The following is a 23,881-nucleotide window of genomic DNA, read 5'->3' as shown; positions in this document are numbered from 1 at the left end:
AGCCCCGATGCTGCTGCTTGACCCGCCTTGGCAGAGAGCTCAATCCCACCCGGGGCTGAGGGGCTGCTCCGCAAGGATGCTGAGCATCAGCCACAGCCAACAAGAACTACGGGTGCCTTCACACCCTGTAAATAGGATTCCTGACTCCCAGTGAGTCCTCTGAGAGCCGTGACCATGCCAAGATGTCAGGACTGAGCTCCCAGTGTTTAACACACCAGTCTTTGTGGAATTAGCTCCAACTACTAGATTTGCTGGCTGTCAGGCAGCTTGTACTTTGTCACCAGGGAAAAACTGTTCAACTTTGCTAGAGTAGGTCTATGAACCAAGTGCATTAAGAGTACATATTTTACCACAGAGTAGAGATGCCACACTAAACACTTCGGTTACCATGGGAAACCTTTCTCTCTTTGCCACTGGCATTGCACAGGGAAGCCCAAGCCCAAATGCTCGATCTCGCCTCTGAAATCAAACAGATGTTTTCACAATCTTTGATGGAGCTGAGCTGTGCACTCGTCCCAAAGGAAGGTAAAAATGCAGCGTTAAAGCAGCCCTTTTCCCCTCTCTTTTTTCCCAAGCATGATATATTTTTAGTGAAAAGGGAAACAGGCAACTGTGACTCGCGCTAACATTTACGGCCACTCAGTAACAAATTGTGACAACAGCAAACTTCTGCCACGAACTCGGGGAGCCAAGGCTGCCTGTGTGCCGTCCCTGGCAGGGCTGTGCGCCGCGGGACGGGACATGGAGCTGGCGATGCCCACAGACATCCGGGCGCGCAGGGCACCCACAAGAAGTGGGGCACCGGCGACCAGGTTAGGAGAACGATGCTGTCCCCGAGCAGGGGAGAGGGTCTCCGGGGAGGGCAGCGGGGTATGAGGCTCAGCCGCCCGCCCGGGGGACGCGGGGGATGCGCTCCAGCTCGGGAGAGGTGGAGGCAGCAGCGGCCGCGGGACGGGACACGAGATGCGGCCGCTGTCCACCGCCGGCTACCGGCTCCCCGCGCCCCCTCGCCCCGGCAGGTGTCCGCCGCCCGCCGTACCTGTATATTTCTTTTCTCGCAGGCCGGGCCGGTGCCCTGCACCACGCTGTCCAGCACGGTAACCATGCCGGCGGCCGGGCTGACGAAGCAGGAGTTGCGGGCGGCCCGGATCGTCTCCTCGATCTCGGCGAAGCGGAAGACGCAGAGCGCGGACTGCGGCCGGCCCCGGCCGCCGCCGGCTCCGGCCCGCTCGAAGACGCCGAAGAGCAGCTCCTCGGGGGGCGGCGGGGCCAGGGCCGGGCCGTGAGGGGCAGCGGGGCTGCGCCAAGCCGCCCGCGCCGGGAAGACGGAGACGAGGCGGGTGAAGGCGTCGGCGGCGCCGCCGCAGCGCAGCCCCAGCTGGATGTAGGACTCGGTCAGCTTCTTGGTCTCGCCGCTGCCGTTGAGGGTGGCCTCGGCTGGCTCGCCCAGGCAGATGCGGGCCAGCAGGCTGTGCGCCGGGCTCTCCTTGTCGCCCGCGTTAGCCTCAGTGTTGAGCGCCAGGTAGGCGTACGGGCGGCGGGCGGGCGGCGCGGCCCCGTGCTGCAAGAAGGCGCGGACGAAGCTGAGCTTGTGCCGCGCCTTGTCGCCCTGCTTGATCTTGAGGATGTTGTCGTCGGAGGGGTTGATGTCGAAGGTGAAAAGCTTGGCCAGGTCGCCGCGGGCGTTGAGGGCACGGATAGCGATCTCGGGCGTGTTCTCGAAGCGGTGGTCCTCCAGGCTGCGGTTGCGGGGGAAGAAGGGGCTGCCGAAGCCGGTGTAGGTGGCGGCCACCAGCAGCCGCGCCCCGCCGCCACCGCCGCGGCGCAGCACCAGCCCCACGGTGGAGGCGTTGGGGTGGTTGGCCGCGACGTTCAGCATGCTAGGGAAGACAGCGACCGAGTCGCTCCCGCCCGGCGGGAAGCGCACGGCCACTGCCGAGATGTTTGCCATGCTGCGCAGCTGGCAGAGGCCCTGGTAGATGGAGCCGCAGACGACAAGGACGCCCTGCTCCGGGTCCGGCTGCAGGATCTTGTTGTAGTTGTTGGTGAGCACCCTGGGGTGCTCACAGGAGGCCTGCGGCAGCTGCGGTGCGTGGCACAGCGGGCTGTCCAGCACCGGCCCCACCGCCGCCTCCGCCTCCAGTGCCAGCTCGCCCCCCGACAGCTGGAACAGCCGGTTGACGGCCGCCAGGTAAACGCGGGAGCCGGGGCCGTCCAGCGCAAAGTTGTTGGTGAGGGTGGGCGAGAGGAACTTGCGCTGCACCTCCAGGCCGGCGGCTCGGCCGGGCAGGAGCAGCGGCAGCAGCGGCAGCAGCAGCGGCAGCAGCGCGGGGGGCCGCGGCTCGGCGCCTGCCGCCGGAGCCGGGAGCGGAGCCGGAGCCATCCCGCCGCCGCGCCGCACAGTGCATGTGCCCATCGCCGGGCGCGGGAGGGGCGGGCGCGGGGCCGCTTCCTGCGGAGGCAGCGCCCGCCGCCGAGCGACGCCCGCGGGAAGTGGCGGCCGCGGCGGGGGGCGGCGGGGGGCGGCGGGGCGCGCGGCCGCGCCCCTTCCCTGCCCCCGCCCTCCGCCCGCCCCCGCGCCCGCCCCCGCGCCGGTACTCACCGCGTCCCGGTGCCGCGGGCCCGTCATGTGCGTGCGGTGAAGTTACCGGTGTCTTCCGCGCCGCCGGCTGGGCGGCACCGAGCGGCTCAGAGGGGCTTCGGACAGGGCGTCCCCCCGCCGCCTGAGGGGCTGCTCCGGGCTGTCCCCCTTCTCTGCTCTGCCTCCTTCGCGTTTTCGACCAGGACAGGCCGGGGGGGAAGGGGCGGGGGAAGAAGCACTTTTCCCAGCTGCGGAGCAGCGCGGCGAGCCGGAACAGCCCCTCCCGGAGCCCCCTCGCACCCCCGCAGCCCACACATCCCCCCGCAATACCCGCTCTCTCGCTCCCCGGGGACCGGGCGGGGGACGAGGCCCCACCCCTGCAACGGCTCTGCCCGCACCACTCGTCAAAAGTACAGCTCGGACTGCGCGTCTCCTCTGCCCTCCAACGGGCGCCTCTTTAACAAGAAAAGACCCAAAGAAGTGATTTCCCAAATTATACACACTGGGATGATGTAGGGGACAGCCCTTGAACCACAGCCCCATCCCGTGGCATCGCTCCACCTGAGCGGGTTCACTCCTGCTGCCTTCCTCCCCGTCTGCGGGAATGTCATCTGGCTCCTCGTGGCGAGGAGACACGTCCGAGGCTGAGGAGCGCTCCTGGGCAAGGCTGTAAGGAGAGCCCGGGTCCAGCCCGGGATGGGGCAGACAGGCCGCGCATCCTGCAGCAGATATTTGCTTGCCCATGTATCTCATTTCTCTGCAGGCTTCATGAAACAGCCCTGAGCAATTAATTACCCAGCTGGCCTCCTGCCACAGTATCGTGACACAGGGCACAGCCATAGGTCGCCCAGGGGCTTGACTCCCCGGGCAGCACACCCAGGTCCCGATGCAGGAGGGGACATGGGTGTGCTGCAGCACATGGCAAATACCAAGGTCACGACATGCTCAGCATTATGTGCATGCTTCAAACAGAAGCATTGGCAGAGCTAACAGGCAAGAGGAGTGGCTGTGAGATGTGGGCATAGCATCCTTGTCTCCAGCCTTGGTTTCCACGAAGAGCAGAGACCTGGCTGGAGCACCCTGCACTGGAGGAAAGTGTTTGGTCTTGCAGTGCAGCTGCAGCGGTTGTATCAGCATAACGGCCAGGGTCGAGCGCGGAGGCATCACACCATCCACAAATAGCTAGCAGCCTTTAAAACAAGGGTGGGAAATGGAGGCTGGTGTTTGATCACAGCTGCCTGGAAATGCTGTACAGGCGAGCCCTGGAGAGCTGTCCTCCCTCTCCCTCTCTCCAGGCTGTGCCTTAGTCTCCTGCCCATTCTTGTGGCATGAAACTTTAGTTATACAAAACATGTTAGTGAGGCTGATGGGGATTCTGTACGACTTCTGTTCTGGAGAGAAAAATCCTCTGTTGTTGTCTAATCTCATTTCTACACCTGCCAATTTTCCTTTCCCCTTCCTGTCTCCTCACCCTCTTCAGAGCACTAATTAATACACAACTGCCTTGGCCATGCCATGTCCACTGAAAATCTGCATTGAATTAAATGCTCTGCTTTCTTGCTATCTAACTCATTGTCTCTGCTAATCATATCCTTAATTAAGAATTATTAGCTGTTTTTAAATGTGGGACTCCCAGTTGTTAGTGGCTTTTTCTCTTTAAACTACAAGTTAGCAATTTTTAAATGTGATCATGTCTTTAATTGCATAGAAATAAACCGCCATGATCCTGAACCCTTAATCTGCCTATTTTAGGATTTCTTATGGCTGCTTACCCTGATAGCAGAGCATCTTCCATGTGAAATCAGCCTTTTAAGGCATATCAAATTAGGTTCCAGATTACAGGGAATAAAAAAAAAAAATAGGGCAAAGAACATTGAAAAATGTGTGACTTACCCAAAAGTATCCAGTACTTGCTCTGTCAGAAAAAAATCCCCAGGAACTCTGACTCCTATTGCCTATGCCAAGTATTTGTCTACACTGATACAATTAAAGACAAAATATTTGTAGTATTGAATGATTATTTGGCAAAGATTTTATTGCTATTGTTTTTAGGAAACAATTTTCTGGTAAGATGCTTTGAAGGGAATATTTTCCAGAAATGATTTCCCACCCCTATTATCTGGGCTGTTATAAGCTCCAGTGAGTATTTCAGGATAATGCTCCTAATGGAGTAGTAGAGGTTTTTAAATCTCTCATATACAAATCTCACCATTATTTTTTGTTCAGGAAGAGAAAAAGGTCAAAATTAAACCACAAGCCTCTTGTCATAGAGCATCACCCCCTGACAAAATCCCTTCCTCTTTGACTCCTGCACAGGTTTGAGGATACCAGCCTCTCAGCTGGGGCAGGGGGAGAGGAGCTGTGCACACAAGAACTCAAAACTGCTTTAATTATTGATAAATATATTTACACAAGAACACTTTCCCTTTAGGGGAAACATGAGTTACTCATGCAATTACTCAGGTTATATTGACTCAACACTGTCAAACCCCTGGATTTCATCACTTTCATACAGAGAGTATAAATGTCTGTTTATTTAGCAGGGGTTGTCTATGAAGTGCCCATAGGGTGCCCTGTGGATTTGGGAAGGACGTCCCCCCTCGCAGCCAAAGGTGGCTGGGTTTGCCTGGGCAGCCCAGGGCAGGGCGGAGCAGAGGTGCTGCTCACAGGGCAGGCACGCAGGACCACTGGTACCTCGGTGCCCGGGGTGGCAGGGGCCCCCAGGGACCTGGGAGTAGAGCAAGGTGTTCCATGCCTTTGTGTCTGACACTGAAAGCCTGATCAGGCAGCACTTGCTGGCACGCAGGGCAGCTGCCCCTCCTCTGCCCCACATGGCCCTGCAGAGAAAAGCCTGGAGTCAGTCACCACAGGTGCCTACAGGGCACCCTGGCAGAGCAGCTACCACCCCAGAGCTGCTGTGGGAGAGCCCTGGCAGTGCACTGGATCAGAGGGTGCTTCTGCTCTGACTCAGGCAACCAGACCCCTTTTTTCTCATTTCCTTTACTCTCTGCCCCTCAGTGTGCAGTTTGGGCTTATATGATTGCAGAGCAGGTTGGCAGTAGACCACAAGGTGAATTCACAAACGCAGACACATTTTGAATCTCTTTAGGTGTTTGCTTTCCATCAGAAACCTGTACTGATGGAAAATGGCCACTGAATAGCTGTATTGCATCAGAGCAAGGGTCCAGACCCTGTCTTCTCCCCATCCTGCCAGAGGCCATGAATGGTTAACCTACAGAAGAAGGTAACAGGTAGGAGAAAATGGAGTGGTTCCCTTGGTCTCCACTGTCCCAACCCAGAGATGGCCAGAACAAGGCTGTCCCCAAAGCAGCATTTCTGAACAAAGAGCTATTCACCAGGGAAACACAAGGCGATATGAGGAGGAGCCAAGAAGCACTTGGACACAGAGCAATCGTTGCCTGAACTAGAGCTGTTCCCTGATCATCACACTTCCCAGATTCTCTCCAGCCATGCCTGTTACCCTGCCCTGATGCTCTCAGTTGTTAGTCTCCCGAATCATCAGGCTGGATACATCAGCAAGTGCTCACTCAGGCACTTCAGGGCACTCAGAAATAACAGTGGGCTTGGAAATAGACTGATTAGCAATCCTCAGTGTATTTTTGGATGCGTGTGGACTGAGACCCCATTTTATTGTTACTAATCTGTGTTGCAGGAACTGCTCATGGATGAGGCCAGACTGTCATTACTGTTTTTACTAATGATTTAGCACACTGGGAGTCTGCTAGGTGCTTAGCAGAAAGACTAAGGCAAGGTCACTTCCCCAGCGTCCTTTAATCCAAACACATGCTCCGGTGTGGTCCCAGGCTCCGCTGCAGACGGCTGTAACAGGAACTGCAGGGGCACAGCATGCTCTGCTGCCACCACGCTGCTGGCCTCCAGCCCTGTCTGAGGAAGGGTGAGAGGGATTTATGGGGACCTCAGCCACTTTCTGAGTAAAACCAGCCTTTTCTTCCTTGAGCCTCTTTGTTTTCAAAGACGAGCCTTTCCCAGTGTAATATAGTGCCTTTCTCTCCTCAGAATGTGTAATGCAGTCATAACCTTGTCTGCAGCATGCAGCCAGCTGACGTGTCCGCCATGAGGGATTTGCCTCCTGAGAGGAGCTGTGCAGACAGAGATTGTGAGCACAAAAAGGTTTCTTTCTGGGTTAATGACAGATTTGGTGGTGGTGAAAGTTCACACACACAATAATGCCAGGACTTTCTGGACTGGGAGGTTTATCACAAGGCAATAAAGATGTGTCTCCAGTAACCTGTGCTGACTTTGACCTGGGCCCTGTGGGTGGACAGAAGCTCTTTCACCATTTGGACCCTCACTGTATGCAAGAGTAACAGGTTTCCCAGTTTTCCCAGACCTCCTTGGTGACCTGTTGCTATTATTTTCTTAGAGGCTTAGGGAGGACTCGACACTCACTTATTTCAGCTTCACATTGGTCAGGGCTGGAGATGTGGCTCATGAGTTAAAATGCAGCTCCAGTTCTGATCTACAGGAAGCTCAGCCTGTGCTGAGGTGGTGGCCAGGTGAAGCACAGTCCCTTCCACATGGTTGCACTGACAGTCTCTCATCCATACCTGTCTCTTGTCATCATATGCAGGCATGGGTGCAGGTGGCCATGCTAGAGTAGGGCCCCTGGCCCAGTTAGCACCAGCCTTAGAGGGTTTCTGTGAGTAGCAATGGTTTTCACACCATTCTGCCTGGGCTGGCCGAGCAGGGGCTTGTTAAGCCCCCCAGAGCTGCAGGGCACTGCTCACAGCATTGCAGAGTAACGGGGCTCATCCATGTCCCACCCGTGCCAGGCCCTGCGTGTCCTGACGTGGCCAGCCATGCAGGATGCAGGACTTGGCTCCCTGCAAAGGAAGCAAATTCAACATAAAGCAGAGCATCCCTTCATGGCAATCCCAGGAGAGGCCAATGCTGATTGCTCAAAACAAAGCTTGGCTGCCTTGGGAGGGAGCCTGACTCCTACCCCAGGGTTCACACATCCTGGCCCATACAGCAGAGCCCTGCAACAGCAACCAGCAAGGCTGATCCTACCAGCTTTGTTCAAACATTCTCCACCAAAGCCTGGAGGAAGTTTTCCTTATGAAGTCAGGCAGGATCGTGCTGCATGCTCTGCAATATGCTAACTTCCCCGTGAGCAGTTGCTCAATACGTGTTTAAGTAGACAGGCCACCACTACTCGTTAACCAAAACAAATGGGAAAAAGGGGAAAGCTTACAACACAACAATTGCTTTCAATTAGAGGATATATCTATTGCCAAAATATGTCAGTGGGATTTGACAGACTACATTTTTAACTGTGTACTACTGAAGAACAGGCTGCACTAAAATGCAACCTAAACTAAACAGGAATTTAATCCCCTTCCCTTCCTTCCCACAGCATAATCATCAGCCTGTAAATATATTATTAAAGCCCATAGTACCCTTGTTGATTCCAACCAATTTGATTTACCTCAGTGGCTTCAGTGTTATTCTCTCCCATGTTCACTGAGCTTATTGAGCCTTCAGTGTTGATGCTCATTTTGTGCTTTGAAGTGAAAGGGTTAAATGTGGTTAACTGTAAATTTATTGTTTGTTTTGCATGGCTTAATACAATCCTAAGCATTTTTGTTAACATTTCATGTTGCTTTAAAAGATATACCATGCTGCACTGAGCTGGCTTGTATGGTTTTGGATATGTTGCATGCAAACTGTGTGATCTCGTTCTCAGCATTTCCCTGGTGACTCCAACAGTTTTAAAGGCTTCCACATCACTTAGGTACAGGAAACACATTCATTAATCTTAGAGATAAGTCAAAAGTCACATATATATACACACACACACACGTGTATAAAATCTACTTGTGCCTACATACACATTTGAAATGTTGGCAAGCCCTGTGCTGGTCTTGGTAGCATTTTGAATTTTTAGCACAGAAGGAGAGTCCTCAGACAGTTCCAGTTCAGCTTGCAAAGACACAGTCCCTGCACAATCCACATGTTTCTGTGCACAGACATGTATTTGTGTTTGAATTCATCACAAATTCAAGAATGTAAAATTCATGATGTAAGAACTGTACTGATGGAAACAGTCACATGAATCCTTACACACTTGAAACCAGTTTTTTATCCAGACATCCCAGTGGAATGGGCACCCAAAGTATTTTACCCACCACTCAATGTGACCCTGAAACTGAGCAGAAGTAGTGATAAAGCAGAGGGAGACAAAAGCAATCTCAGCTGATATGCCTGAGGAGAGTGGAAAAGGCAAACTACCTAAGTAGTAAAAATGACCTTTTAACGCTGTTTTAAAGTATAAACACCACACAGTTAGAGACTGAGGTATTTTTATTACTTGAATGCCAGCTCAGCTGTTCTGTTTGTCTAAGCAGTAGTGCTTGTGCTATTTCACGTCTGTGTATTACATTGTACACAGCTGTGCAGTGTATTTCAGGAGTCGTGGGTGTCCCTGGTACCCCTTTTCTCAGCCTACTCGGCACCACAAGGGGCAGATGGACTCATACAAATCACTCTGCAATCCTACCGAGCTCCGTGCAAGTGAGTCTGCAGAACGATATCTCCAGTGACTCAAGTGACCCACTAGCCCTGCAAAGGCTGGGCAACGGCAGCAACCCTTCCCTTTGTTTAGTGGTGTTTGTCTGGAGAGCAGTGATGAGTTCTAGTGAGCAACAAGGACTGATGAGCTGCAGGTGCTGCACTGTAGGTGACAGCCTGGGTGCTGAGTTCCTCTGCCTCTACAGCTGAGGTGTGAATCAGCAGGATTCACCCAAAGCTGGAAGGAGGCAAATCCTGTGACACACCATCAGGTCAGATTTGTCTCCTCTGAGACCCAAACCTGGGATCCCCAGCTCCTGCAATCACCAGCATAGCTCCAGCTAGGGCAGCACTAGGGTCAGTCTGCCTCCCACTCTGTGGGGTCAGCCCCAGCGCAGGTCTGTTTAACTTCTCCCTGGTAAATGCCAGGGGAGATAGCCAAGAATCTGTCAGGGGTCACAATGGGAAAATGTGCATTTCACTAGGTGCCTTTAGGATGAAATATGGGACCTTTCTCCTCCCTAAGAGCAAGTCCTTTCAGGCCAGGCAGCTAAATACCAAAGATTCATTCACACAGAGAGCCACTGGCACACAGGAATTAGCTGAAAGGCTTGAGTCAGTTCCTGGAGAAGAGATGTGAGCAGCATCAAAGGCATCACAGCCAGCAGTCATTAGTTTCTCCCCTGCAACCCATGCAGAGGTGCTCAAGATGGACAGAGCCACAGAGCCTACAGAGATTTCTGTAGCCTGAAATCTGACCTCCTAATCTTCTCATCTCCCTCTTGGTGCTCTCTGTCCTCTGGCACAGAGAACAGCCTGTCATGAGAGGACAGGCTTCCTTAACCTACTTGATGGTACTTTTCACCTTCAGGGTCCTCACATGTACTAGGCTTATCTTTTGATCAATGTTCCTCTTCTAAGTGATGTCTTCTAAGCCTAGGAGTAAAAAAACCAGCAAAACTTACTTCCAGTTTCAGTCAAATCTGTCAATCTGTCGCCTTGCTCATTGCGGCCTTGCTTAGCAGTGTTTAGACTTCCTTGTGCAGCACTCACAAAGCAGCCTGGGGGCCACTCTCCGAGATCCTGGCACACATGGAGGCACTTCCTAGCTCACAAATGACCTCCCTGATTTTATCAAGCTCTTTGCTAAGCATTCTGTAACCACCACTGGCAGGCACACAGAGCATGACCCATGGCAAACTGCATCTTTGTTCTAGCTTGTTCCTGGGACTGAAAAAGGATGTGCATATGGTTTCCAATGGCTCTGACTGTTCTGCAGCTCTCAGTCAGACACCCACATGAGTCAAGCACCAATTTTGCTTTACAAAACTTGAGCCACAGTGGTAGGCCCTGGTTTTGCCCCTCTCTCACTTGCAGGAAACTTGCAGAGCAAGAGTGGCAGGCAGAGTGCAGGATCTGGCCATGGGGCTGTTTAGATGCAGAAGGTTGAATAAATATTAGTGGTTAAACTAGTAGTTAACCCACCAGTTGAAATAACCAATAAATCCTGTGTTTTTCTTGCAGCTGATGCAAATGAGAGTTAATTGCAAACATTTCATGCCTAAATTATACCTTAGAGAATCCCAGTGATACAGTTGGCCTTGCCTGAATTATTTCAATGCCAACAAGGCAGACAAATGAGTGCAATTGTCCAACTCCTTTGACTTGCTGGCTTTTGCCCTGCTTGGAAACTCTTGCAGCTGGGCATTAATGCAAGTTTTGGAATGTAAAAGCACCTCTGCTCCAGCTCTGGCACTATTAACAAACCTGTTATTTCATTCTTTTTAAGATAGAAAGAAGTGGGGTTGTTTAAAATTGGGAATACTCTGTTTGTGGTCTTTATTTCAAAAGAATATTACACTCTAGCTCCAGAATGACCATTAAGAAACTGGTAGCCAACACTTTTGTTATTGTGCTGGGTCTCACACTGAATCAGATCTAACAGATCTAACAGCTCTGATCCCATGCAAGAGATGGGGAGCAACAGCATGTAAAAATTTGTCAGTTTCCATGTGCCAGTTTTCTTGTCACATGAAACTTTGCATCTGTTTCATCCTAAAACCTAATCAGACTAGCTCCTGCCTGTAGCTGTTTTGTTCCAGAATCGGACAAAAAAAAAGGAAAAAAGAGCCAATGTCTACTTCCTCCCTAAGAGGCCAACTCTTCCTTCCTTTCATGTGTGCACCCTCCACACAGTCTTTGGAGGAAGCGGAGAGGGAAGCATCAGAGAAACCAACAGAAGAGTGAATGGATTCAGGAAATACAAAGAGGAAGCTGTCCTTTGGGCAGCAGCACATGTGTATGGCATGTCTAAATGTCTGCTGCACACAGGCAGGTGAGCACAGCAGCCTCCCTTTGAGGCCACAGGCAGGTGAGCTGTGCTGCCAGGACCCTCCGCAGCAGCTCTGTGCGGCAGTGCCCGTCCGCGCTGCCCGGAGCCAGCTCTGCCTGCTCAAACACAGCTTCTGTGCGGTGGGGAAGCCAGAATCTGGAAGAAGCAAAAGTCTTCATGGCAGCTCCACCAGCTCATTCTCACATATGTTGTTTACCAGGACTGCAGCTTGCTGCTGTGAGGAGCTGCTTGTTGCAAGGCCAGATGAACAGTTTGCTGGGCAGAGCTGAGGGGCTGGCTGGCTGGATGACCAGGACGAGATGCAGCTCGTTTTTCAGCCTGATGTTGCCAGGTGCCCCCAGAGCCACAAACCAGGCTGTAGCATGGCCAACAGGTTCCTGGCTCTGGGCACACCTGGAGGGGAGAGGCAGCCTGCTGAGGGAGAGTCCTGGAAAAAGGCGTTTGGACTGTACCTTTACACTCACTGCTGCTCTCTAGGGAGCAGCTGTCTCTCAAGATGTCTAATGATACCACTCCATTAAGAAAACAAGTAATTCTTTAATTTCAGGAGATCTTATTGTGAACTTAAAGATAAAACAGACAACCAAACACTTTTCTAATTTGAGAAAGGAAGAGACCAGGGCATTCCTTTTCCAGCATCACAATGTGGGACCCTTTCCACTTAGGAAAAACAAATCTCTGTCTCCTTATCTTTTCCTTTGCTACAGATTCATTGACTAATGAATTCTTACCAGCTGTAACATTCATCTGCATGCCTAAAATTCAACCTTGTAAAAGCCTACTTGCTCACAGTGAGTAATTCTTTTGATGGGTGAATAATTTGTCTCCATGGAGGGGCTTATGTTTGGTTTATGCTTTTGCTGCTTAGGATAACATGCAGTGAGAATTTACATGTTTTTTATAATTCGGTACTTTACCTAAGTGTTGAGGGAACTCAGTCAGGAATCAGTAATTTAATTTTTATTGTCCTTAACAGCAACTGAATAAGTATACAAAATAAAGGAAAAATCAAATTATTATCTGAGTCTGATTTTTCTCAGGATTGCCCCAATAAAGGATGCAGGAGATAATGGGATGGCCAGGATGGGAAATTTCCATGGCAGATTTTCAGGTGCTTCCTAAAATATTTTCCATTAAGTGTCCCTAGAGGTCCAGTATTTGTGTAATTATCTGAAGAAAGAGGTCTTAACTTTTCTTTGGTTTTGGTTTCCTTCAGCTAATGGCTCCTTAAGGCTCTGCAACCCACATTTTTCTTTACAGACCACTAGAAACAGCATCCCTTGTTTTCACACTTCAGAGAAGAGACAAAAGAGACCTTTTGGCAAAATGTCAGATTGTGTGACTGGTAACACCCCCCATCATTACAGACTATGACTTGTGGCCACCTTAGACTCGGAAGTGAAAACAAAACACATCATTTTTATATTGGCCACTTCTCTCAATTGTATTAATTTAGCACTAGTCATTAGCTGGTGGAGAGGGAAAATAATTTCCATAAAGAACCTGGGGGCGGGAGGAGTAGAAGAGGGGGATAGCATCTGACATTCCCCCTCTCCTCCCTCCCTTGGTTTTCCAGCATTTTCCCTCCAGAGATGTGGTGTGAAACCAGCTCACATGACAAATTAAAGTGATTCATGACCCAGCTGCAGTCCCTGCTGACAAGCCCCATTGCAGAGCAATCATGCAGATTTTATGCACCCAGAGCCCAGGGAAGGGCCTGGGTCATGGCACACGCCACACTTCAGAGCAGTCTGACACAACTTGGCTGAATTCATCCACAGCACATGAAGGCCAAATGGCTGTCACTTGACAGCAGTTAATAAAATGGTTTTAGAAGGGATATTTTCTCTGCTAAATTAAATTTTCAAGACATCACCCTGCATCTTCAGCCCTTATCTTTTTGTCTGGAATTTTTTTTTTTTTTTTTTTTTTGCTCTCCTGTCAGTCTTTTAACACACAAACAGGGATTACAGAGATAAGCCTGCAGTGTGGTTCATTCTGGCAGTGGCTTATTAATCACAGTTAATTTTCTCAGGGATCCATAAACTGGATAATTCAGCTCTGATACTCTGGTCACCACAATAAAGTTCGAAGCAGCCCAGGGCCCATTTCAGAGGCACAACTGCAGCCCCAGGTAGGCACCACGGCAAGTGGAGGACGGCAGGGAGCAGAGCAGCAAATCCCTTCCCACAGGGCAGGGGGGAGCAGCACTCCTGGCCCCCACACTGGCAGAGCCAACGTGCCAGGCCCAGACCCATGCAGGGAATCCCCTCGGGAGCAAAAGCAGACGGGTCTGTTACCCACATGCTGCTGAGTAACGGAGACCTGGCTGTCCCACATGGTGACCAGCAGCCATGAGAGCCACAAGATAGAAAATGCGGTGTGCCTTGACCCTTAGGGAATGATTGTGGAAAGACTGAGACCTGGCCAGACCTGCTAGTTTAAGTTTTATCCAACGTGGGATACTGGTGCTTCTGCTTAGACCACAGGAAGGTCTAAACTGTGGGGAACACCTTGTCTGGACCTCAATCATTCATGTCATGCTGACTGCATGATGGTTGCTCTGGGAAAACCCTTCATGAAGAGATATTTAGAGGTGTTTCCACTGATGCCTCTGATGAGGAACAAAAGCTGAAGCAAAAATGCAGAGCAGGAAAATGAGGGATTTCAAAATAATGACCTAGGCTGATTTCAACTCTGAAGTAGACGGAAGGAATGGAGCTGGGATCTGCTCCCATCAGATGGAAATAAATTGGACTATTTCCCAGACAGATTGGCCCCAGCTGGGAAAGAGAAAGAAGGCAAAGAGGGAAGATGGTTCAAGTAGGAAAACAGAAGCTCTGATATACTAGGCATTTTCAAGAAAGTCAGATTAGATATATTATCAAATCAACAGCATTAGATTCAGCTGGCAGCATCCTGGGAGCCAAGAGACAAAGCTTGTCAAAGCTGATAGTAATTCAAGGTGGAAGAGCAACCAGGCTTTGTGATTTTTTTTTTTATTTCTGACCACAACAAAACAGGACAGAGGGGATGCACTGGAGGATGGCAGGTGCTCCAACATCTCTCTCACCTCTCCAAGAGACCTTAGGCAATAACCATCATTGTCATTTCACCTCCCCATGTCTGGCTGGAGGAAGGCTGGCCTCCTAGGCTGCTTGGCAGGAACCCTGAGTATTAATTAACACAATCTTAGACAGAGTTCCAAGTCTGTGTTAGAAACTTACTTAATGAAAATCTTCAGCCCCTCACAGAACCTCCCCTGAAAGGACAGGGATGGGTTGTCATGTCCTGTATGTTGTGACAGCTACCTGCACGGCCAGAAATTCTCAGGGGTTCCAGATGCTCCAGACAAAAACACACCAAACCTGGGCAAGAGCCCACAAACTGAAAGCCAACAATAAACAAAACAAACCAAATCACTGGTTATTGTTGGCTCACTGCTGCTCAGGAGGCCATGGGCGGGGGGGGGCAGTGATTAGGGGAGCCTGAACCTCAGCCTGTGCTGAAGGAAACACAGCAAAGTACAGCAGTCCCTGCTTTGCCAGCCTCCAGGATGGGAACAGGAGGACATTCTTCAGAAATCCCAATGGCACAGTAGTGGGAAAGGAAGTGAGTCAGGGCTGGAGCAGGCTAACAGAGAGGCAAAACCAGCACCCTTAGAAACCACGGTCTGGTCTCAGACGGCCAGGATGGCCACAGGCAGAGGAAACAGGAAGCACAGCAAGAAAAGCCCAGCCAGTTCCTGCTCTATTCTGCCCCCTCTCCCTCTCCAAAGCCTGCACCAGACCTCCCACCTCTGGGAGCAAACGGGAGCTCTTCCAGTGGGGTCTTGAAATGCTGCTGCCAGTGGAGCTGGCATTGAGTCTTAGGGCTCCCCGCTGCCATCAGAACTTCCCTGATGCTCAGTCTATGCCTGCAGCCTGGATGTGTCCTGGTGTCACTGCGGAGGCACTTGGGGCACCAGAACTATCCACCCCACTCCTGCACTGGCTCTCTGAGCTGCTGGCGGCTGACGCAGCACTGGGGCCTCAGCGGTGCTGCTGGCTCCTGACTCTGCAGGGGTACCCCGGCCTGACCTCCTCCCTCTCTGTCCCCGGTCTCAGTGCAGGGAGATGCCTCAGCAAGGGAACACCCCAGTGTGATGCATCTGGTCTGAGGGGTGTAACCGGGAGGATCATTACAGTCCTGGCTGGTCTTGGCTGTCTCTGGGCCTGCGATCTTTCTCAATGCCTTCATCTCAGAGGTGGTACATCCGTGTGTAAAGCATGCTTAGGTTAGCCTAGCAAGGGCGATTATCTTGACCTACAAACTGTGCCTTGCCCGTGTTTCTGTGTCCGGCAGGGGGTCCAGACAAGGCCAGCTGCTTTGCACACACTTGGTGCTTATCAGCCGGCAGAGAGGAGAGCCGAGGCTGCTCCCGTGTACCTGCCCCAGGAGCTGGCTGCAGGCTCCCCGCGAACGCGCGCGGCAGGAGCGGCTCCACTCCTGCTGCGAGCCGCTGTGCCCGCAGCCCGCCCCGGCCGTGCCCTCGCCCACCGCCGGCACCAGAGCGCCAGTCCCGGCCCCAGGCTCGTCTCTGTTGTGAGGGCAGCCCCTGCGGAGCTGAGCTTTCCCCACACAAGGACTTGACTTGTTTGGGGTCAGACGGGACACACCGACTCAATCACATTTTACATTCCTTGAATTCCTGCACGGGGTTCCACCAGCAGCTCCTACAACTGTCCATACACCAGAGCAAAACAAAATATTATCTTGGACAGCAGAACCCCTAATTTCATTCTGTTGATGGGAAGAGGGGAAAGGATTTCAGCAGCTCAATTAAAAGCCCTTTCCTAGCCAGTTCCCGACATTTCTCAACTCATAGTTGTACCTTACCCCCACAGCCTCCCCATTTTCAGGTGGGGCCACACCTTGCCCCCAGTAATTAACGATATAGGTAACACCTGGAAAAAGGTGCAGCTCTTGGCAACTCCTTGGAGGGGGATGTGGCAAAAGGATGACGGACGGGCATTTTGCTAATAGGGAACACCTTGAGGCTCCGCCCGCGCTGCCGGACGTGGCCGCCGGGGGTCGCCTGAGACCGCGGGCGGCGCGCACGTGCAGTGCCAGGAAGGGCCGCCAGGCGGCGCCAGGGCCGAAGGGGTCGCGCGTCCCCTCAGGGCCGGCGGGACCCGCGCGGGGCTCTCGGCTCGGAGCCGTCAGGGCCCCTCCGTTAACAACGAGATCAGGCGGTCCACGTCCCATCCCTGCAACTTCGCGGCAGCGGCGCCCCAGTGCCGTGCAGGCGGTCCCGCTCCTTCTCGGCCGCTGCTCCGGCGGAGAACGCGGCTCTTCCCGCAGTTCACGGGCAGCGCCTGGCTCCGCGCACTCGGAGCGGCGCAGACTGGGCCCTGCCTGGGCCAGTCCGGCCGCTCCCCGCAACAGCCAGCCTTTGCCAGCTGGGACAGCAATGGACGGGGCAGATGGAATGCCAGCTGATACCTACCTGCCAGTCTTTCCAAAGGTAGAAGGAAATGCCCATGTGCCCAATGGAGGTGGAGAGCTGATCTGAAAAAAGCAAATGATATTTCAAAGAAACATTTTTGGAGGAACATACCCTAAGTTCTTGAGCAGTGTGGAACAGGGCTATTGTACCCATGCCAAGGGTTACAACTGCTTCAAGATGTGTGAGACAACAATCAAGAGGGTCGAGGGATGTTGCTTCCTTGAAGATATTTTCTGCTGAGGAGTGCTCCAACAGTGAAATGTCACCTGCTTCCTCCAATCCCTGTTCTCTTCTCAGGATCCTTTGTCCAGGTAAGCAGGATGGGGTATTTGTAAAATATCCCATTTAGTTCTCAGGGTCTGCCTGAGACAAGGATGAGCTGTGCTTTCTGGTCACAGCTCCTTCCCAGAGCAAACCAAGCAGCTGCCTCCCCCTCAGTCTGCTCATCTGAGTCAGCACCATCCCCTTCAGGGACATGCTTGGCAGAGCCGAGGAGGAACGGGAGCTGGCTTGGCTCAGAGCTCCTGTTCACGCTCAGGGACTGGGGAAGCACATTGGTGATGTGCCAGCAGTGCCAGAATCGGGTGGAATTGAGGAACTGACTGACCAGACAGAGCAATGTGGTGTCACACTCATCTGTTTCTCTGTCCTGACCACACAGGCTCTCAGGGGTCCTCTTCCCTAGAGATCACAATAAGACTAGCTGTAAAGGTGTTCTTCAAACAGTGATTTGGAGCCAAAGGTGTCTTCAGGCTGTCACAACAGAGGTCTGATAGGTGACCCCAATCTGAAAACACTTTTATGTGTGTAGTGGAGGAACTTCTGAATGCCTTCAGACCTCTTGGTTGCAAGGCGAGTATCAGCTGAAAGCAGGCAGGGCTACAGTAACATCTGCACTGAGGAGAAGGGCTGAAAACACACTGCATCTTCCCATCCTGCTCTGGCCTTTGTCCTCAGGCAGTATTACTTACTTTTCCCCCTTTGACCAGGATTGGCACAAGGCTGGTACAAAGGCAGAGAACACATACAAAGTGACTCTTATTCCTAATTTCAGAGGGGATCTGGCTATAGAATATGAGCCACCCAGCAGAGCTGGTTTGCCCTGGGATATTCTATTTCATGCTATTTCAGGCAGCAAAGAACCCTCTTCCTATTTCTAACTCCAGTCAGTGAGGGAAGATCCACTGAGGCTGATGAACCACTGACCAACACTTAAACACCAGCTGATTTGGTGTTTAAGAAACAACTTGAAGACAAGTATTTTGTGGTAGGGAGCTGGCTGTTTGCAAAAATTTCCACGATTAGCACATCAAAGTGATGTTATTTGGCTGGGGAGAATGACTGCTCCAGTGAGAAACATCAGCCAATTCCTCACCTCCACTGCTGCAACCCAGCATGGGTGTACCCTTGCCATATCCCTGTTTGTTCCCCAGGACCTGGGTGGAGCTATCAAACCACTTCCCACAGACTAACCAAAAAGCTGAGTAACACCACCTAATACCCTATATTATCAGATTAAATCTGTTGACATGGGAGTAGAAGGCCAGTGCATTCACCTTTGGTCATCATAGCCCTCTGCTGGTCCTGAGCCACAGCCAGCACCTCTCAGGTAACCACCCCAAAAAGAATGCAGAACCATTTACCCTCACAACCGTGTCCCATCCTGAGCTAGACAGCTCTAGAAAAAGCAGCACCATGCACTCACTTCATCTGTAAACTGCTCAAATTTGCATTCTGGTTGTGTGGAGATTACGGGGGAAAATCCTGCTAACAACTGCTTTTGCTTTTTGATCTCTTGCTGGCTTTACATTACTTGCATCTCTGTGAAAACAGAGAAAAGGACTCAGTACCTTTCTCCTTAAAATACTGTTAATATTGCTTCCATTCCCTTCTTGGTTCTTTGCTCCCCATACCACATGACCAAAAACCAAGAGGAACAAGTATCTTCTCCACACCAGTGAGGAATCCACTCACTTTTAGTTTGTACAAATAATAAAGGATTCAGAAATTCTTCTACGAAACACAGTAGCCAAAATAATCTTGTTTACAGCAGTGGCTCAATCAACATTGTTTAGCCTCTTGCCTTTGCTCAGGAAGACAGAACTTTCTGCTAAGGAGTGCTGTCCTGCCGGCTGCAGCCTTCCTCATCCAAACTGAACCAGGCCTGAACTGCTCCATCACAAGCTCCCTGAGACACATGGGTGATGCTACAATTGCACCTGCCTCTAAACATGCATGCAACACAGAGCGAGCCCTGAAATCCCTTAAGGACAAAGTCCACAGAAGCAAGGGCCATTCTCATCTGGGATAGGGCAGGCCACAGACCAGTGGTGGAAAAATACAGGACCAACTTCTGGTCCTTCCAAGACAGACCCTTCTCGGGTAAGCCTGACTGCACCGACCTCAAACTGAGTCATAATGTGGCCACAGGGAACCTGCCAGAGGCTGTCCCAGGCACGAGGGGGCTGGAAAGGATCAGTGAGGATGAATGCAATGCTGCTGCTCCTTTCCTCTACCCACAAAGACCAGACACTGGCAACAGCTTATTTTCATTGCGCCCTAGTGGTGTGTAGCTGGCTGAGTGTAGGATAAAGTCTGACAATCCAAGCTATGGAAAATCTGCTCACATTTTGAGCTCTCAGGGCTCAGCGGTTTTGACACACCCCTCTTCTTCTCCATGATAGCACCTCCCTTCCCCTGCCCTTCTGGAAAGATCCAAACTAGACCGGTGTTAATAGCTGAGGTCTTTATTTAAAGTTTTTTTATATACAGTAAAAGTGCCACAGATAAATCTGCGACAATCAGACAAGACAAATGTAAATCTCTCTCAACAATTAGCAGCTTAAGATCTATAAACTACAGTGTTACGTTCACAAGTGTCATTTCTGTACTTTTCAACCCGTGCAAGTGAGTTTTTTTGTTTATTTTTTTACACTTTTAAAACACACTTACAGCTAAGTCAATTGCCTACAACTATACCACCTGGCATACACAACACAGACACACAGGGTAACTCTTTAGCCACTTTCAGAATTCATTTAAAAACTGGCAAAACTACCAAATCTTGAACCCTTTGTAGCTTGGCTTCTTTTGTTATAATGCCTTTTCTTTTTTTAATTTAAAAAAATGCATATTTTCAAAGCTGACAGACAGTGCTTTCCTGTCCCAGTGTAACACACTCATAAGTCAGCAGTTCATCTGATCCCACCTAAGCACGCACGGCATTGGAATAAACCAGCACTGAATAAATACAGCACTGCTTGGGAGCATGCTGAGTATCCTTGAACTAAACTAATGAGGCTGAGAGAAAAAACAGCTTTATAAAAGTTTTAAAAGTAATTTTTTTTTGCATCAAGATTTTCTTTCTTCTTTATATTGAAGGAAATGGGGGAAACAGATGAACTTCACTTGAACCCTCAAATGTTAATGAGGAGGTTCTGCTCTTGGAACTTACACAGCCCATTATATTTTTCCCTTTTAATGTGCCAATGCATGTGCTAAACACATCTAAGCAATTTCTGAATCACTTCAACTCCGAATATGAAATGTTTTGGGGAACATTCTGCAACTCAGTGATGGTAACTAAAAAGTTTTTATCTACAAAAGAGGCTATTAAAGGTACTCACACACGCACCCACATCCACAGCAGAAACTGTGCTCTACATCATCCAGAAACACTCCATCAGGAAAGCAAACACAACCATGTACAAGGAAAGGGAGCTTTAAAGCTAGAATCACATTTCCAACAACATCATCATCAAGCTATCAGAAATCATCACAGACTTTCAAATTGAAGAGGGAGGAAAACCCCAAAATGTTCTGCTGTGCAAAAGGCAAAACACATGGCAGTTATGTCAGGATATGAGACGTGGATGCAGCATGATATATGATGTTACTGCAGACAAGTTTCTGGAATGGAAGAAACTGTTGAGAGAGAAAGAGACAAACACTTTGTCCAGACCCATATAATGGCCTTCACCAAAGAGTTCTGTGATGTCAGCTTCTATTAAGCCTGCACCTTCTGGCAAAGCTAGCAAATGGTATTTACTGAGTATGACAGAGTTCAGAAAATAAATTAAATTAGGATTTAAAGAAGAGGGACAAACACTTCCTTTAAGTACTACAGACACTGAGTGTCCAGAGCCATTGGCTTTTAACTCCTTCCTGATTTGACAACATAAAGCAATTCTAGTGTGAGAAGACTGAGAAAAAGAGGTACAAAGGCCAGGTTTCAGAAAAAAAGGCAACAAAGTATTTCAGTTATGTGCCAAATCAGTTCTTACTGTTATTCACACATTTCTTTCTGACAAAACCTGCGTAATGGGAAGATGATAGCCAAGAAATGTGAGTCACTAGAGAAGAGCCTCACTGGAGCCAGAAGCAAGGGAGGGAATGGCCACACACCTCTGCTCTGGCTGTGGCACTGCAGAAAGCACAAGCAGTTTTGGCTTGAGTCAGCTGTAAATAGCAATCTTTGTTTTAATTAGGACAGGAGCAGATTAGTGCACATGGTGACAGAGAGGTGTACTGGGATCCCTGGGGGAAGGGCACCTGAGTTTCCTGTGACTACAGAAAAAAAGAACCCTTGGAGGAAGAAAAATGGTTGGACAGTGGAGGGCTTGCCTTTTCTAGCAATCAGAAAACACTCAAGGTATTAACCTTGTTTGAGGGAATTTCTCAGAACCCAGAATCTGAATCATAGCACAATGACCATGTATGTGTGTATATATGTTGAACATGTCTCATACATGCCCATGTATGACTTCAACTGGTTTAGGTCACTTGGGCAACATCTGATTCCTAGAGGGAAGCTGATCCTGGAATGAAGGAAAACAGTAAGACCTAACTAAATACCATAAATGGCTTTGACAGAATCCTGGAGGTATTTTTTTTAGATTTCATGAAGACAAAAGATGAATCTTGGCACTGTTATGGTGAAAGGGACAGCAGTTAAAAATCGGCACAGAATGAACAGAGATTCCTTGGACTTGAGGGCTGCCTGCCTGTACCAACAGGTCACCAGCAATTGCACATTGTGAGGACTTGGGGTTACATTTGAAGCTGATGTTTCCTTTCAAGATTTACAAAGGTGTCTGCACCAAGTGTTGGCTCCTGTGGCTGAAAAAGAGGATGGCACACCACAGATACAGACACACAAATAATCTTACCAGAGTCTGACAGGAGGAAAACTTTGGTTTCACTTTTCAGGTTTTTTTTTTTTTTTATTAAAACTATTTTTGAGATAACCATTCTGTTAAGTGAACTGTTGAGTCAGTATTTCTTTCCTCAAAAGAACCTGTCTTTTCCCTAGGAAGAGATGAACAGAAATTCCTTGCTCTTATCCTGAGGCCAGGAATGAGAGACAAAATGCAAACAAAAAATACAAACATACCATCCTTCACATGTGGAAAAAGAAACAAAAGCCCTGCATGACAAAAAGGTGTGGAGAAGACAGCTGTTTTTCAAGATGCTGCATCTTTAAGCTCAGGAGGACAGACAAATGGCATATGGACAGTGCTGCACTTGACAGGCTGACACTAGAAACTACTCTCTGCCCTCAGAACTGCTTCAGGACAAGACGGCTCACAATTATTCACGCATTTCTTCATTTAAAAACATCACTTCTTTATTTGAAAGAAAAAAGTAATGACCCTCCCAACCCTTTCAAAAAAAACCCCCCAATAATAATAATAATAATTATAATTATAATAATAATAAAAAATCCTATTAGAAACAATAAGGAAGCACTGAGAGTTTGAGTATTACACTCTTCAAGTATGCTGTTTGGATTTTTTTTAAATCTGTGAATATACATATATTAAAAAAACCTTAAAAGTGCGACCAAGGGCTTCTGCTTAAAGAATATATTTCAAGGACTACTTCAAAATACTGTAGCACAACTGTGCAGTTACTGTGTATGGCATGAGGCTTCCACTCCATATACTCAGCCAAGTTAGCCAGCCTTACAGAAATTTACTGAAATCAGGTTAACACAAACGGCGAACCCAGATGCTGAGCTGGGAGAGGGATCCACACGTTGTTGTTTTTCTCTTGTTAAGGAAAGAAACCACTCAACGCATACAGTCGGACATGGAATGTGAGCAGACTTCACAGTAAAAGTTTAGTGTTACTGGTTTGCTGTGGTACCATCATTCAAGGCTGTGCACTAGATTGAGCTTTGCTCATCTTAAGCTAACCATGTTCTCTTCTTCCCGACAGGTTTAGTACAGTAGTTCAAGCCACAATTTAAATTGCCCATTGGTATGCTTCAAATTTCTGTATTTTATTTATTTCTTTTGTACACTTTAAAGAATCTTAAGATTTGCATCCAAAGAGAACCATGCTACATAAAAATTATCCAGGATTCTCGCCAAAAGAGTTCTTGAATAAAATCTAAAAAATACTATTGCAATGCATCTTGCAGAGAAAAAACGTTATTCTAAATGTAAACAAATTCACTCGGACACTTTAAAACTTCAGCAGAGTAGTTGCTGACTAATCTTTGCCACACTTGCTCACCAAGAGCACCAGGAGGGAGCGGCGCAGCCCATTCCTGCTACCATCATCTGGGGGGAGACAAGAATCGTTCCAAGTAGCCGGTGATGGCATCCCAGTGCTTCCACAAAAAGGCAATGAAAACCACTATAAATAAAGTGCTGAACGTCCTATTGCGAGTCTTCATCAGGGGCACGACGCAGTTGGCCACAGTGGATACAAAGACAAGGAGGACAGCCATGACAGCCAGCAAGATGTTGATGAACTTCCCCAGAAGGTTTCTGGCTGTGGCATTCTCCAGCCCCTCCAACTGCACCACTTGCTGCTGCTGCTGCTGCAGTTCCATCTTGGAAATGCGTGTCTGGCACGCTTCCAGTGCCTCCTGTGGGCAAGAGCACATGCTGGGTTACTC

The 23,881-nt window shown here is 49.7% G+C and overlaps 2 protein-coding genes and 1 long non-coding RNA gene across 24 annotated transcripts in view; 1 reads left to right on the top strand and 2 right to left on the bottom strand.

Annotated features, from left to right (window-relative positions):
• The window catches only part of PLXND1 (plexin D1), a 69,441-nt gene extending 66,978 nt beyond the window's left edge, over positions 1–2,463 (bottom strand). For 3 of the 4 annotated variants that reach the window (XR_014958085.1, XM_077786200.2, XM_085590231.1), the window contains exon 1: positions 1,040–2,463. Coding sequence is in view for 3 of the 4 variants with exons in the window: in XM_077786200.2 (XP_077642326.2) it covers positions 1,040–2,416 (1,377 nt within the window). In the remaining variant the exon portion in view is untranslated. The remainder of the gene's footprint in view (positions 1–1,039) is intronic. The other variant, XM_085590232.1, reaches the window with a different exon arrangement.
• A 130-nt stretch (positions 2,464–2,593) lies between these two features.
• LOC146766215 (uncharacterized) lies at positions 2,594–22,815 on the top strand. The gene is made up of 2 exons (XR_014958084.1): positions 2,594–17,285; positions 22,286–22,815. It is a non-coding gene; the product is annotated as an uncharacterized LOC146766215 (long non-coding RNA).
• The window catches only part of TMCC1 (transmembrane and coiled-coil domain family 1), a 67,084-nt gene continuing 62,908 nt past the window's right edge, over positions 19,706–23,881 (bottom strand). For 18 of the 19 annotated variants that reach the window (XM_085590204.1, XM_085590206.1, XM_085590215.1 and 15 more), the window contains one exon: positions 19,706–23,851. In XM_085590204.1, the coding sequence (XP_085446330.1) occupies positions 23,537–23,851 (315 nt within the window). In that variant the 3' untranslated portion in view covers positions 19,706–23,536. The remainder of the gene's footprint in view (positions 23,852–23,881) is intronic. The other variant, XM_021542558.3, reaches the window with a different exon arrangement.

This window comes from Lonchura striata, chromosome 12 (genome assembly GCF_050655825.1).
Source record: "Lonchura striata isolate lonStrDom1 chromosome 12, ASM5065582v1, whole genome shotgun sequence".
NCBI classification, from domain to species: Eukaryota; Metazoa; Chordata; class Aves; order Passeriformes; family Estrildidae; genus Lonchura; species Lonchura striata.
This window is presented reverse-complemented; position numbering and strand designations above follow the sequence as displayed.